Source organism: Anthonomus grandis, chromosome 1 (assembly GCF_022605725.1).
Source record: "Anthonomus grandis grandis chromosome 1, icAntGran1.3, whole genome shotgun sequence".
Taxonomy (NCBI): domain Eukaryota; kingdom Metazoa; phylum Arthropoda; class Insecta; order Coleoptera; family Curculionidae; genus Anthonomus; species Anthonomus grandis.
In genome coordinates this window covers 47319693-47335843 of record NC_065546.1, presented here as the reverse complement: position 1 = coordinate 47335843, position 16151 = coordinate 47319693, and the positions used below count along the sequence as shown (strand labels likewise).

General features: G+C 28.9%; 1 protein-coding gene across 1 annotated transcript in view; it reads left to right on the top strand.

The window, feature by feature from the left end:
- The window catches only part of LOC126740397 (suppressor of lurcher protein 1), a 374886-nt gene that overhangs the window by 221465 nt on the left and 137270 nt on the right, over positions 1 to 16151 (top strand). The window contains exon 5 of the mRNA XM_050446402.1: positions 8957 to 9113. Within this exon, the coding sequence (XP_050302359.1) occupies positions 8957 to 9113 (157 nt within the window). The remainder of the gene's footprint in view (positions 1 to 8956; positions 9114 to 16151) is intronic.

Here is a 16151-nt window from a genome sequence, read left to right as displayed (position 1 = left end):
CATTGGTCATTTTTAAATATCATATATTTGGAATAAAAAAAAAATTGAAAATAATATGACTAGTGCTAATTTACCAATCAAGACTTACTTGCATAGGACGATTTAGTTCTTTCATTAATTCTAGTCATTATGTATACTTAGGGTTTATTGAGAGATTTTATTTTTAGTCTTCTCCATTCTAACCCGCTATTCTATTTCCTATTAAAATATTAATAAGAAATAATTTTCTTCAGCTCGAACCATCTTTCTTTCTGCCTATATAAAATGGTGAATATTCTGGATATTCCTTTTTAAATTCCTTTTGATAAGTTTAACTTATGGGCCATATATACATTATTCCTTATAAAAAAATAAGTTTTTAATTAAAACAAAATAACGCTCTTGTAATAATTAAAAACTTCTTAATAATTGGTGTTGAAGTTCGGTACAGTTAACACGTAAAATGTTGTACTGTGTAATGTTGTACTGTGTAAAATGTAACTTAAACTTATTTAGCTGATATATTAGAAAACATTAAACCGAAATGTGAGTTTTTTACTTTTATCTTCTGTCTACAGAATCTAAAGGAAATTAAAAAAAAAATGGAAAAAAGAAATGAATTCGTTTCTTTCTAATAATATGCAAAGTTCACTAAAAATAGATGTATAGCTCCTTGATCAAACTTGATCTGTTTAAATTGACGACTATGACAGATGATTTTTTGACTTTATCTGTGTAGTTTGAAAACTATGACAGATGATTTGCTTACCTCCCATTACGATTTTAATCATTTAGTATTATGCATTTTTTTAAAGAAAAATTCGGTAATAAAAAATATTATTTATCCTTACCAGACACGTTTTATTCTCAGACAACACTGAGAGACAGTTAACCGGTTTATACAGGGTGTTTCAGATCTATTGGACCAAACTTCTGGGGGTTGTTCAGTGCAATAGAAGAATCCATTTGAGTATAGGAACCCATGTCCGGAAATGCGTCACTATACGCGACTACGGCCCTAAGACGCGTTAAAATTTATAAAAAACATTAATTACCTAAATAGGATCTGCTGCATTTATTTTTTCATTTGTACATGATACCATAACAACAATTGTTTAAAATCAACGCTTATCAATGTCAATTCTCAATGTCATGTTTAAAAATTTTATAGCTTACAATTTTTAAACATTTATTGCTAATGGAAAACTTTACCACTTAAGAGCAGCATCGCGGTTGTATCATGAACGTTATCCCGAACGACAGCATCTTGGATACAAAAACTTTATTGCGGTTCATCGGAGGCTCGCTGAGACAGGCATGTTTAAGACCAAGATACATGATACTGGTGTTGCTCGAACCGTAAGAGCGGTCGAATTTGAAGAAGAGGTGCTTCACCGAGTTGCCGATGAACCATCAAATAGCACACGTGACGTCGCTAAGAATATGAATACCAGTAACGCTTCTGTCTGGCGGGTACTATACGAGCAACAACTCCATCCTTACCACTTCCAGAAAGTTCAAGGTATGACTGCAGCCGATTATCATCCTAGAGTTCAATTTTGTCGATGGCTTCTGGATCACATCATTGCACAACCAAATTTTTTACGATATGTTTTGTGGACCGATGAAGCCTCTTTCACAAGAGACGGTATTTTTAATACTAGGAATAGCCATGTTTGGGACGAAGAAAATCCTTTTCCAAGAAAACATCAGAATCGTAGGTCTGTCAACGTATGGGCAGGCATTGTTGATGATTATTTAATTGGGCCATACCTTCTACCGGAACGGTTAACAGGACCTATTTATCTGCGTTTCTTGGAGGAAGTTCTCCCAGAACTCCTTGAAAATGTTCCACTGAACGTTAAACAGCAAATGTGGTTTTAGCATGATGGAGCGCCGGCTCACTTTGCTGTACAAGTACGCGAGTATTTAGCTCAGCGGTTTCGGCACCGTTGGATTGCCAGAGGTGGAGCAGTTTCTTGGCCTCCTAGGGCACCCGATTTAACGTCGCTCGATTTTTTCTTGTGGGGACATATAAAGTCTTTAGTCTACGAAACTCCAGTAGAATCAGAGCTAGACTTAATTGGACGAATAACAGCAGCATTTAAAATCATTCAAAACGAGGATCAAATTTTTAGTGTAGTCCGCCGAAATCATATGCGGCGTTTAAATCGATGTATTGAGGTTGGAGGAAGACATTTTGAACAATTGTTGCGATTGTATCACATACAAAAGATAAAAATAAATGCATCAGATCCCATTTAGGTAATTAATATTTTCTCTAAATTTAAACGCGTCTTAGGGCCGTAGTGGCGTAGTGACACATTTCCGGACATGGGTTCCTATACTTAAATGGATTCTACTGTTGCACTGAACAACCCTTAGAAGTTTGATCCCATAGTTCTGAAACACCCTGTATAACTAAAGGTAACTTTACGATTTTTATTATTATTTCCTTTTTTTTTTATAGTTTCTTCACGTAATTCAATAAATTGTTCATTATTGGATTTTAATTTTATTACCTTTATTATACTTGATTTTGTGTTTTTACGGTTAGTAAGTATTTTTCAATTACCGTCATTGTCCAATACATTTGAATTTAAATGTCACAAAATTTGTCAACGCATTGATTTACAAAAATTGTAATAAAACCAACCCTATGCGTTGCAGTGCAAAGCCTCTTGCAAGACAAAAATCATTTTTTGTACAACTTAAGTTGCATATTGTTACATCAGCATTCCTAACCCTTTTTTATAGTCAAGAATTAGTTTTTAAGACTGTACAAATATTGACTTAATTTAATATTAAATAATAACTTAATTAATCTGATATGGCTGAATTAAATCATAAAATTCCATAGTACAAAAATTATGATTCTAATGTACAGGTATTGAGATTGTGCAGGAAAAAGAATTTTGCCAGGAGGCCAGTGAAAGAATAAACCCTCGTTTTACGTGAAATATATGTAAAAAAAAAACTGTAAGCAATGCAGTCATCTGCAACGGGCTAAAACCGTTATTCTTGAATCAAAAGAACACCGAATATTAAAGTTTTATTGTGACAAGTGTCAACTATTCAAAACCTAATAAAAAGCAAAATAAAAACTATTAAATCCAAAGATGAAATAATAATGTTACTTAAACAAAAACTAACGGAGCTTGAATTATCCCACATTAGCCAGTGACAGCGCCATCACATAGTCAAATAGCACAAATATAAATTAAAAAATAACTTTAAATAGACCTTAAATTATTATTGAACCAAAGCAAATGAAAACTTTCGATGTTCGAAGTACAGTAAAGAATACTAAGAAAATAAAAGACAGTGGTATTCTCATTCTACGCTGCGGTAAGAAACATATTGACATTTTAAAGAAAGAAGCCGAATCTAAATTAAAAAACTGTGTAGCCCAAGTAACAAAATTAAGGCTACCAAGGTTAAAAATAACAGGATGTTAAGATAAGTCCGTGGTTTTGGTAAAAGTGATTTGATTTTATTTAGAAAACTATTTTATGAAAAAAATATATTCTTTGGTTAGCAAGGGTATCTAGTATACGAAGATACAGTGGTATTTTCAGTGTCAACAGTTTTACCACAAATTTGAGAATTATTCTAATGAAGGTGTATGTGAATTTTGCTCGTGGCAACTATACTTTATTTGCACCAATACCGCAGTTTTTATCAGCACCAATTAAATCTTCTGAGAATGAAAATAGATTATTATGGGTCATCTTAATGGTATGTGAACAATGCGAAATAGTATTATTGCAAAACCAGGAAATTTTGGATAGCGTATTGCAATAAGAGACTCTCGACACAGAAACAACAGCAAGTTAAATTAATTTCAATTATATTTTTTTTAAATATTTTACACTTTAATATTAGATCTATATATAAAAATTTAAATAAACTAGTGGCATACTTACAGGCTTATGAATTTAATTTAAGCGACAACTATTTTAGGAGAATCTTTTAAAAGTTATGGTAATTAATATATGAGAATAATTGGCTATAAAATGTTTTAAAAAGAAGAAAAACATAACAGAAGTGATTGTTATTTTTGTCCGACATACCTTTTGATATTAATCACGTTTAACTTAGAAAAATCTAATGTTATATTCAGTGAGAATAATTTAAAAAACATAACGCTACTATAAGCGTAATTTAAACTAACAGAACTCCGATTACAGACAAACGCCTCATTCTGGGTGACCTTGAATAATATTTACAAAATTTTAATTATCCTTTTTAGGCATTAAGATAATACCTTAAACACCGATGATAACTATGTGAACTCATATCTTTCAATAATTACAAGAATTACACAAATGAGTACACGTCTTGATAATCACATTTTCCTTAATAAAAAAACAATACAATGCAATTTAACTCATAGATCCTTATCCCGTTATATTAAGTATTTTTTAAAAAAACCTTTATTTATATAAAAATAATCATATATTTAAAAAGATAAATATACTCAATTTTCTATAATTATTTAGAACAAGGAAACTGGAACGTAGTTCATTCATCTCAGATGGATGAATTCAGCCACAGATAGTTTTTATAAAATGTTAGTAAACTATCATCACGATAATAATTCACATAAAATAATACGAAAATCGTTAGTTGGATAAATATTGACATGATCACGACGAAATGAAAAAAACTACTTTTGCAAGCATTTAATGTAAACGACAATCTTATTTATAAAAACTATAGAAAGATCCTAAACAAACTATTACTAAAAGAAAACCAATCACATCTATTATAAGAGTATACACATTTATAACAGAAACTACTAATTTTGCAGTCAAAGACTAAAAAATGTACACTACCTATTGTTAAAATAAAATAGACCTAAATAAGGCCCGATTAAAATCATTTTATTTAAGTCCAGTGTATAAACATGATATATTTAAACAAATTAACAATCTTAAGAGTAATAGCTCCCCAGGGATGGATGGCTTTTTTTTCTATTATCTTTATTTTTATTATTTTATATATTCTTATTATTTTTGTTTTAATTCTCCCTCATTCATATTCCTAATTTAATACTCACTACGGGAAATTAAATTAAGTACTCGCAGGCTCAGCAGTATGAGAGGAGGCATGCAATTTCAACTTAATGGGATTACCGCAATTCAATAAATTACAACAAGTAATATATCGCTATATTTCCCTGCAATAAAATGCTTAAGATCTTTTGTTTATTCTTTTAATAAAATTTTACATTTTAGGTATATTTATACCTTGGACGGGTAAATAATGTTTTGTTTTATTTAGATAAACATTTAAGAATTTAATTGTCTTTAAGTAGTTAGTGCTATATTCTAGCACACTTTTTTAATTGTTTTCTTTACATACAATACTACACCATCATTTTCATCCTTGTTCCAGTTACTTTGACTACGAGAATTTTAAAAATGTTTAAAGCTTCAAGTGCAAGTTTTGGTATTCTATAGGACCAGAAAAAAATCGCTATATTTTAGTCGTAAAATTTACAATAAAATATATAAAGTATCTTACAATAAATATAACATCTGTTGTAGTTAATAAAAATCGAATATTGTAGCCGAGTGTTTTTGGATTGCTTGGCATCACATTTCTAATTCACAACAATTTTATTATACATAGGTGGTGTTCTATTCATTATTGTAATTTTATTTTGAACTAAAATACGGATTTTATAATTTTTTTTCCTAGTTTCGGTTAATATGCTTAATGGAAAAGACACGTTAAGGATAAACACAAGATCTTTTTCAAAAAGTTATTAGGGCACTTAAGCCTTTAGTGCTAAAAATTCCAACTGGTTTGAAGGTTTTAATGTTAAGAGGTGATTGTCAAGGTGAGTGTGCACTCACTTAATTTCTAGGAGAAAACATCAATACAAATTTCAAATTTTTTGCCTAATCTGTTGGACAAACATACCAGGTACAAAATTACCAGAGGAGATATAAAATTAGAGGCATAAATCCTATTTTGAGAAAAACCTATAAAAAGTTCTTCCGAATTTTCTCTAAAACCACCTGGAATATAGAAAAATGTATATTAGTATTGGAATCCCAATCAAAAATAGAATAAATAATAAAAAATAACATTTAGTCGTAAACCTCAAAATCAAGAAGTTAAGAAGGATTTTTAAAAAATTGGAAAATTTTTTAGGCTTTAAAAACCCTCATAAAAATTTTTTCAATAATAATAATAATAATATTGTTTATATATGCGCATAATAGCTACATACAAAAAACTGGTAGTAAAAAAGTATATAAAATATACAGTCTACAAATGCTGCAAGGAAGAAAAAAAAACAAAAACCTTAAGAAACATAAAAAACTAAACATTAAAAATGACAAAAACTAACCTAGATTAAAAATGGTAAAAATAAAAAAGTTTAAAATTGTAAATACAATTTTAAGATTAAAATTAAATGAGAAAATTTAAAATGTACCAGAAAAAAGTTATAACTAAGAAAAATATTTTTACCTCCAATAGTTTTCCAGAAACTTTTCTATATTTTATCAAAAATTATTAGGAATATGGAAAATTTTCTTTTAGTACTGGAATATCTATCAAAAATGAAAGAAACCATAAACAGTAACATTTACCAGTAAATCGGAAAACAGAACACTTATGGACAATTTTTGAAAAATTAGACTCGTTTTTGAGGAAAATTATAATTTTTTTTAAATGATTTTTTTGGGAAAGCTAATAATTTACATAAAAAGCTTTAAAAAAGTCTTATAAAACGTTTTTAAAAAATGTACCAAAAAAAATTTATACTCAATTTTCTCAAACAAAGACCGCAAAAAATCCAAAGTACACCTGAGAAAATGTTCATAAATTTGGTTTTTAGTTTGTTTTTGAAAAACTATTAGTTGGAGAAGAAACCTATTACAAAAAAGTTTTTTGGACTGTCAAGGAGCATCAGATACAACAGAAAAATTAATTTTAACTCCAATAGGTTTCCACAAAATTGGGAAAATTCTCCTAACAGTTTTTCCTTATTTCTTCAAAAAAAATGGGCATATAAAAAGTTTTCTTTTAGTATCAGAATCCATTTCAAAAATAGAATAAATCCAAAGCATAAAATTTAGATAAGAAGTGAAAAATAAAACCGTTATGGAAAACTTAAAAAAAATTGGAAACGTACAAAAAATACCTGTCACATCCAAACTGCATTGGCCATATATTATGATAAATGTTTTTTGAAAACAATAGGTCTCAGTTAAAGTTCCAAATAAAATTAACCAAATTATTTTTTTTGGTCTTGGTAAAAGTAGGAAATGAATTTATGTAAAACACAATGATATACTTTTAGAGATGTTCATCATTATCAAACTCGAAACTGTAACAATTTCATACTGATCGATAGGTGTAACTCTAACCAGATGTTAAATTCTGTCCTACAAAGAGGCTTACAAGATTTTAATAGATTACCAACAAGCATAAGAGACTGTGATTCTGTAGATAATTTTAAAAGGCTGGTTAGGGCACACATATTGTCCTAGGATTTTGTTACCTTTGCCTAATTGTTTTTTTTTTAATTTTCATTTTGTTTTTTTTATAGTATGTTGTTTAGGATCACTATTTTAGTTTAACAACTATTTTAAGTATGTGGCTTGAATTATTATAGTAAATATATGTGCAGATATATATTGTAGTGAAGTGAGAACAATGATGAGGTGTTTGTGGGTGGCAGAAGAGCTGTGTTTGCTATCCATGGAACAACCGGGATACTAAAAAAGTATTCATGGATTAACCGGGATTTGACATGGTCTCTTCAAAAAAACCAGGACACCCTGTATTCGATCTAGTTCGCTATAGGTAATTGACCTCATGACCGAGATTCACCTATTGGCGTAACATTTTATGGTTATTTGCGAGCACTGCAAATTTTGATTACGTCAATTGTTTTGTTTAGATCCACATGTTAATAGTAACCTCAAGTGCATATGTTTATTATATTTTTTACACAATAAGCGTATATTGATTAATTTATAAGGGTATGTTAATAATTAATTAATTAATAATATTATTGTAAAGTTAGTAAGAGCGCTTTAGGATTATGTATGTGGTAATTTTTAATAATTTCTGAACCAGTTTTGGTGGCGGGATGCTTAGGTCACCGACATGGCAATGTTTAGACGGACCGGAATATTGCGGTATTCCTTGGAATAACCGGGATGCTGCTATTCCTGATAAAACCGGGGCGTTGCAAGTGTCGGGGATCGGGATACCCAGCATTTAATATTTATTGCTTATTTATATATGTACTCTTGCTGACTAAATATGTTGTTGAATTAGCTTTATGAAAATTATTATTAATATTATATGTATTTTTATTTTTATAAATTTTTTGGGAAATTTGTTGTTTTTGTATGTAGCTATTTATGCTAAATAAAGATTATTATTATTATTATTATTATTATTATTATTATTATTATTATTATTATATACTACAACTTAAAATCCTATATAAAAGATAGACTTTAACACTTAAAAATAAAGTAAAATTTTAATATAGTAAAGTCATACATAAATTAAAAATAAAATAATTAAATATTTTTAAATGAAAAATTGATTGCCTATAAAAAATAACAAATACAGATACCCCACTAGTTAAAATCTTTATCAAAGGTATTTTATTTATTCACGATTTCTATGGTATCTCACTTATGCTAGGTAGGGTTGTTGTAGGAGAATGATCAATATCCTACTAAGTAGAATATTTTCAGGACTGATGTAAATATTAGTATCCTTTAATAACTTACATTTACGTAGGATATCTTTTTTGACCAAATTGAAAAAAGTTCTTGACTTTAGTAAATGAGCAGTTAACTTCCACTTTATTATTTATTATATCCAAATATGCTCTAAGGTCCGTAATTTTCTCTTTTTTTTAGTGTATGGTTTTCCGCATTAGTTATATAAGCGTTATTCTAAACCGCTTTATTATTACATTATTCTATTTCAGGTGTATTCCATACCGAGGGTGTCTTACTACCAAACACCATGTGCGACTACCAGTTTCAGAGTTCACCCGAAGAGTCAGCCTATGGAAAGTTTTATTCACCAAGATATCCATCAAGCTACCCAAAGAACAGTAGGTGTTCTTATAGATTTAGAGCTAGGTAAGTTTTAGCTGAATATTATTTCTAACTATAGCTTCTCTCTGTCTACTGAAGATTAAGATAGTAGTCCCAAGAGTGTGAACTAGTAAATGTTATCTCTTTCGAATTAATTGAAATTAATAATAATTCACCAAAACTATGGCAAACATAAAAATTTATGAGAAAAACCTTTACCCTATCATGACCCATTTTAACTTATTACTAAAAAAATATGTATTTTACAACACAATAAAGCTTCGTTTATTATTGCAATAAAAACCTCGTTAAAATAAACTCGCGCATTTAAAAATGAAATATTAGAAACACATCAATACCTATAAAGGGACTTAAACCTTTAATGGGCTGGATTTTTGATTTAGCATTATCCCGAGAGCGCTTATATACTCTCTTAATGGACTCTTAAATTGATTTATCTTCGTGAAGCAGGATTTTTATGTACTATTCGTAAAAAAGGAACCTGCGATACCGATTTATAATGCTACTATTTGACAGGAAATTATTCATCTCACTTTTTTTTTCTTTCGCTTAACAGGTTTTAGTTCAAATTTATAGACCTCGCGTGACTTAAATTGATTTATAGATTTATTTCAAATAGTATACAGGGTCTTTCGCTAAGTGTGGATTGCAGCTATATATCATATAACTGTTAATCTGACATCAATAGAATTTTTTTAACACTATAAAAGTGGCCAAGGGATAGTGCTCGAAATTATTTTTCAGTTCACTAGGGAGCGTACCTAGAAGGTCAATAATTCAAGTCTAATTTGCTCCAGAAAATGTCAACTTAAAGAACTTTTTTTAAACATAATTAGAAACTTTGTAATAATTTCTATCATTTGGGTTGAAGACTCAGGGCATACCATTAGTGTACCAACCTTTGACAAGTAGAGGAGTGTAGTGAAAGTCTAATTGTTTAAATGGTTATGACTTTTAAAAGACTTATTCGATTTTTTTCAATTTGAGCTTGTTTAAAGTAAAATATAAGTACTTTAAATATTGTATCTAGTAGTACGTGAAAATTGTTATCAAAATTGGAAAGTAGAATAATTTTACTAAAAAAACCTCTAAAAACCGCAGTCGGTTACCTTTTTTACTTTTTGAGTTTATTTAAGTTAATAGTTATTAAATTTGCAATTTATCTAGGCATCGGACTAATTCAAATTATATGAAAATAAGAAAGATTTAAAAATTCTAAAGGTAATATAATAAAAAGATAATTTAATTTAAACATGATAATCCACCTAATTACAATTATATGAGGTAAATCTATTTAGATATAGAAAAAAAAATTGCAAATAATAAGTTTTGATACTTGTGAATTGTTCTAATTCAAATTTCATTATTTTAATTCGCCTTCGTTATTATATTTTAAACGTCTATTATTATTGTTAAAACTTTAACAAATTGCTAAAAAGCTTACAAAAGTAATTGTTGTTACAGTCAATTTAATAGACTACGTAATAAAAACGCAACTTGAAAAATATAAAGGGAGTACTACCAAAATGTTACAGGGTTATAACCTTAATAAGTCCGAAAATCATTGATATTTTACTCTATTTCAGAGACCATTATTTGCCTCTCATTTTAACCTATCGCTAAGAATCTTATTAAGATGGTTGTTTTTAGAGGCAATTCGATAGACTACGTAATAAAAACGCAATTTTAAAAATGTAGAGGGGGTACTAAAAATGAGAAAGAGACCGATAAGCATCGAAACCTTCACTTTGACAAATTGCTTAGAAGCTTACTAAAGTGACTGTTTTTACATGTAATTTAATAGACTACCCAATAAAAACGCAACTTGAAAAATATAAAGAGAATACTAAAAAAATGAGACAGGGATATATCCTAAAAAAATCCGAAAATAATTGATATTTTACTTTCTTTCAGAGACCTTTATTTGCATCTTATTCTAACACATCACTAATAATCTTATTAAAGTGATTGCTTTTACAGGCAACTCGACAGAATTCGTAATAAAAACGCAATTTAAGAAAGGTAGAGGGAATATTAAAAAAATGAGAAAGAGGTCTATATTAAAAAAACAAAAAAAAGAAGCATCGAAATTTTGCTCTCTCTCTCTCTCTCTCTCTCAGATCCATGTTTCCATTTTACTTTAACATATTGCTAAGAAGCTTACTAAATTCATTGTTTTTATACATAATTTAATAGACTACATAATAAAAACGCAACTTGAAAAATATAAAGGGAGTACTACAAAAATGAGACAGGGATATATCCTAAAAAAATACGAAAATCATTGATATTTTACTTTCTTTCAGAGACCTTTATTTGCATCTTATTCTAACACATCGCTAATAATCTTATTAAAGTGATTGCTTTTACAGGCAACTCGACAGAATTCGTAATAAAAATGCAATTTAAGAAAGGTAGAGGGAGTATTAAAAAAATGAGAAAGAGGTCTATATTAAAAAAACAAAAAAAAGAAGCATCGAAATTTTACTCTCTCTCTCTCTCTCTCTCTCAGATCCATGTTTCCATTTTACTTTAACATATTGCTAAGAAGCTTACTAAATTCATTGTTTTTATACATAATTTAATAGACTACATAATAAAAACGCAACTTGAAAAATATAAAGGGAGTACTACAAAAATGAGACAGGGATATATCCTAAAAAAATACGAAAATCATTGATATTTTACTCTTTTTCAGAGACCTTTATTTGCATCTCATTCTAACATATCGCTAAGAATCTTATTAAGGTGTTTGTTTTTACACGTAATTCGTTAGACTACGTAATAAAAACGCAATTAAAGAAAGGTAGTATTAAAAAAATGAGAGAGGTTTATATAAAAAAAACGAAATTTCAGACCTCTTTCCATTTCACTTTAACACATTGCTAAACAGCTTACTAAAGTAATTGCTTTTACACGTCATTTAATAGCCTAGGTAATAAAAATGCAACTTGAAAAATATAAAGGGAGTACTAAAAAAATGAGACAGGGATATATCCTAAAAAAATCCGAAAATAATTGATATTTTACTCTCTTTCAGAGACCTTTATTTGCCTCTTATTCTAACATATCGCTACAAATCTTATTTAAGTGATTGCTTTTACAGGCAATTCGATAGACTACGTAATAAAAACGCAACTTGAAAAATCACTCAATGATGATACATGATGATGCTGAATACATTTTTCGCTAATTCAACCTAGTCATCTGTTGTTAATGTACTAAAATGTTCAGCGCAATTATTATTGGTTTCTTCTTGACTTTCTTCTAGTTTTGTCATAATATATGATTAAATATTTCAAAATTCTAAACGGTGTAATGGATATTTTATAGAATACCTTATAGTTACAGTATACAGTTATTGCTAAATAACTTTAACCTTAAGATTTCGGATTCATCAACTCTTATTAAATAACATAAATTCCAAGTAAAATGGTATTTAGGTTAGCGTGCATATTTGGTCTCTAGATATATACATAATAGGATAAGTAATTAGGTGAGATAGAAACGAGAGTGAAGTCGTAATTAGACAATGGTTGATTGGAGTGACCTAAATAAAGCAATGAAAATGTTTTCCACGTTCATTATATCTCTCTTCCTTAATCTTAATACGTAGATCTGGTACTGAAGATATCGAATACCCGGGGGAAGGTTAATCTTCTATAGATGCAATATCAGAAATCAAATATTTATTTCTCATGCTGTTTGGGATATTCGTAGAATATGGTCCATTGGAGATACTTATATGTTGGGCGCCAAAGTTTCACCCACTTTTATCAAATTGAAATTTTTGCCAAGTAAGTAATATACTTATCACATATTTATTATTCCAAGATTTGGACTGATTTATTTAAGTCTATAAAAAAACTAACTTATGTAAAAAATAACTTGGGTTAAAGGAAGGCTTTATTGCTTATAGTTTCAGTATTTAAAATTAAATATTCTCTTCTCATACTGCTTGGGCTATTTGTGAAATATGGTCCATTTGAACTAGTCACATCTTGGGAGCCAAGGTTCCACTCGTTTTTATTAAGTTGAAAGAAATACATTTAATATTTTAGAATAATCCGGATAAAAAGATTCCAGAAATATTCCTACAAGAATAAAAATATTGTTTACAAGGAATATTTACCAAAAAAGGTATTTTTTAAGCAATTATAGTTTTCTACTGCCTGAAAGAAATTTAAAGAATAATTATATGCAGGCACTTAAAGCTACTTTATTCTCTTTTCAGGCATTTAAAGTCGATCCTCTTCTTTTCCAGCCAGTTAAATATAACACGGTTTTGATACTTGTGAATTGTTCTAATTCAAATTTCATTATTTTAATTCGCTTTCGTTGTTATATTTTAAAGGTGTGTTATTATTGTTAAAACCACTCAATGATTAAACTAGTATTGCCTCAAGTTAACGAGCGTCCATTTTAAACACCTTAAATGTTAGTAGATATAATTAAATTTAAAAACACCTTTGGCTGTTGAATGGTTTTGTGTTGCTAACAAGATTTTTCTTTAGCAAATTGTAGTTTCAGTTTTGATACGTTTTAAAAATATACTAAAAGTTATTTATAGGCGTTATTTGGTAGTCTCCAATTACTCTCGCAGTTCGGTATTTATCGTCTGTCGTTTGATGAAACTTTTCAGTAATATAAACTAAAAAAAAATTGCTTAGACCTGGTAAATGATAATGTTTAAGTAAGGTTGCATTTTTCATTAATTCAACTAGTCATCCGTTGTTGATTTGCTAAAATTTTTAGGGCTATTATTATTGGTTTCTTCTCGATTTTCTTCAAGTTTTGAAATTTTACTAAATATCTAGGTCATCTTTTGTTCTAATCATCTCAAGTAACCTTAAGACTTCGTATTCATCAACTTTTATTAAATAACATGAATTCCAAGTAAAATAATATTTAGGTTAGCATGCATATTTGGTCTCTAGATATATACATAATAGGATAAGTAATTAGGTGAGATAGAAAAGAGAGTGAAGTCGTAATTAGACAATGGTTGATAAGAGTGACTTGAATAAACCAACGAAAATGTTATCGAAGTTCATTATTTCTCTCCCTTAATCTTAATACGTAGAACTGGTACTGAAGATATCGAATGCCCGCAAGGAGAGGTTAATCTCCTATAGTTGCAATATCAGAGATCAAATATTCTTTTCTCATGCTGTTTGGGATATTCGTAGAATATGGTCCATTGGAGATACCTATATGTTGGGCGCCAAAGTTTCACCCACTTTTATCAAATTGAAATTTTTGCCAAGTAAGTAATATACTTATCACATATTTATTATTCCAAGATTTGGACTGATTTATTTAGGTCTATAAAAAAACTAACTTATGTAAGAAATAACTTGGGTTAAAGGAAAAGCTTTATTGCTTATAGTTTCAGTACTGAAAATTAAATATTCTTTTCTCATACTGCTTGGGCTATTTGTGAAATATGGTCCATTCGAACTAGTCACATCTTGGGTGCCAAGGTTCCACTCGTTTTTATCAAATTGAATTCATTTAGTATTTTAGAATTCTTCGGGAAAAAAAGATTCCAGAAATATTCCTACAAGAATAAAAATATTGTTTACATAGAATTTTTACCAAAAAAAGTATTTTTTAAGCAATTATAGTTTTCTACTGCCTGTAAGAAATTTATAGAATTATATGCAGGCACTTAGAGCTACTTTATTCTCTTTTCAGGCAGTTAAAGTCGATCTTCTTCTTTTCCAGCCAGTAAAATATGACACGGTTTTGATACTTGTGAATTGTTCTAATTCAAATTTCATTATTTTAATTCGCTTTCGTTGCTATATTTTAAAAGTGTGTTATTATTGTTAAAACCACTCAATGATTAAACTAGTATTGCCTCAAGTTAACGCACGTCCATTTTAAAAACCTTGAATGTTAGTTGATATAATTAAATTTAAAAACACTTTTGGCTGTTGAATTACATAGAATTTTTACCAAAAAAAGTATTTTTTTGGCAATTATCTTCTTCTACTGCCTGGAAGAAATTTAAAGAATTATATGCAGGCACTTAGAGCTACTTTAATCTTTTTTCAGCCAGTTAAATATGACACGTTTTAATGTCATATATACCTTAAATAATTAAAAATAATAATTCAAGATATTACATTGTTAAAATGAGACTAGTGCCGAGGCTTAAGATATACTCGCCGTATATTTTCATCTAGTCTTGAGTAGAGAGAAAGTATAACTTATATATATCTAGAGTAGCTCCTTAGTCCTTCCTTGACAACGAATTTCTACATAGAATATAAATGACAAAATAGCTCTTAAGTAATAGTAAAATAGGTATATCGATTTTAAAAGAAGACCAAGTTATAACAAGTAAAGAATTAAGTCAGCTAATTTTAAATGACCTTTATTTACTACCTACAAAAATGTAGAATTATATAAAAAAAATAATAAACTTTTACAGGACTTAAAACTGACTTTATGAAATTTGTAAGAAAATGTGATTTTTGTGAATGATGTAAACCTACTAATTTAAATAAATAACCGTGGCAATTGACAGCAACAGGTACATCAGCATCTAAAAAGATTTTTCTTGACATTGACTAATTCACAAAACTGTAGATATATACTTACAAATCAAAATGAATTATCAAAATTCGTAGAAGCATATCTGACAAGGAAACTGAGATGGTGGCTAAATCTTTTGTAGGGAATTTTATCCTACGTTTTGTAGTGCCACAAGTAATAGCCACAGATAAAGTTCTTGTCAAATTTGTATAGGAATGTTTGAAATTATTAAATACAAAATAACTTAACTCTATAACGTATCATCATGAAACGCTTCGTGAAGTAGAAAATTCACCCAAAGATTTGGGAAATTATCTGCCTATATGGATTCCATATTGATGTTTTTCTTTAATACGATCGTATGTACATTCTGACGTTACTGCAATAAAGGGAATACAGTTTTAGTATAAAATTGTAGTAGGAGAAATAAATTAGAACCAATTTTTAAGGGACCTTATAATGTCTTAAAGGATAGAGGTCTAAATAATGTTTTGTTAGATTAAGATGATACGGAATAGA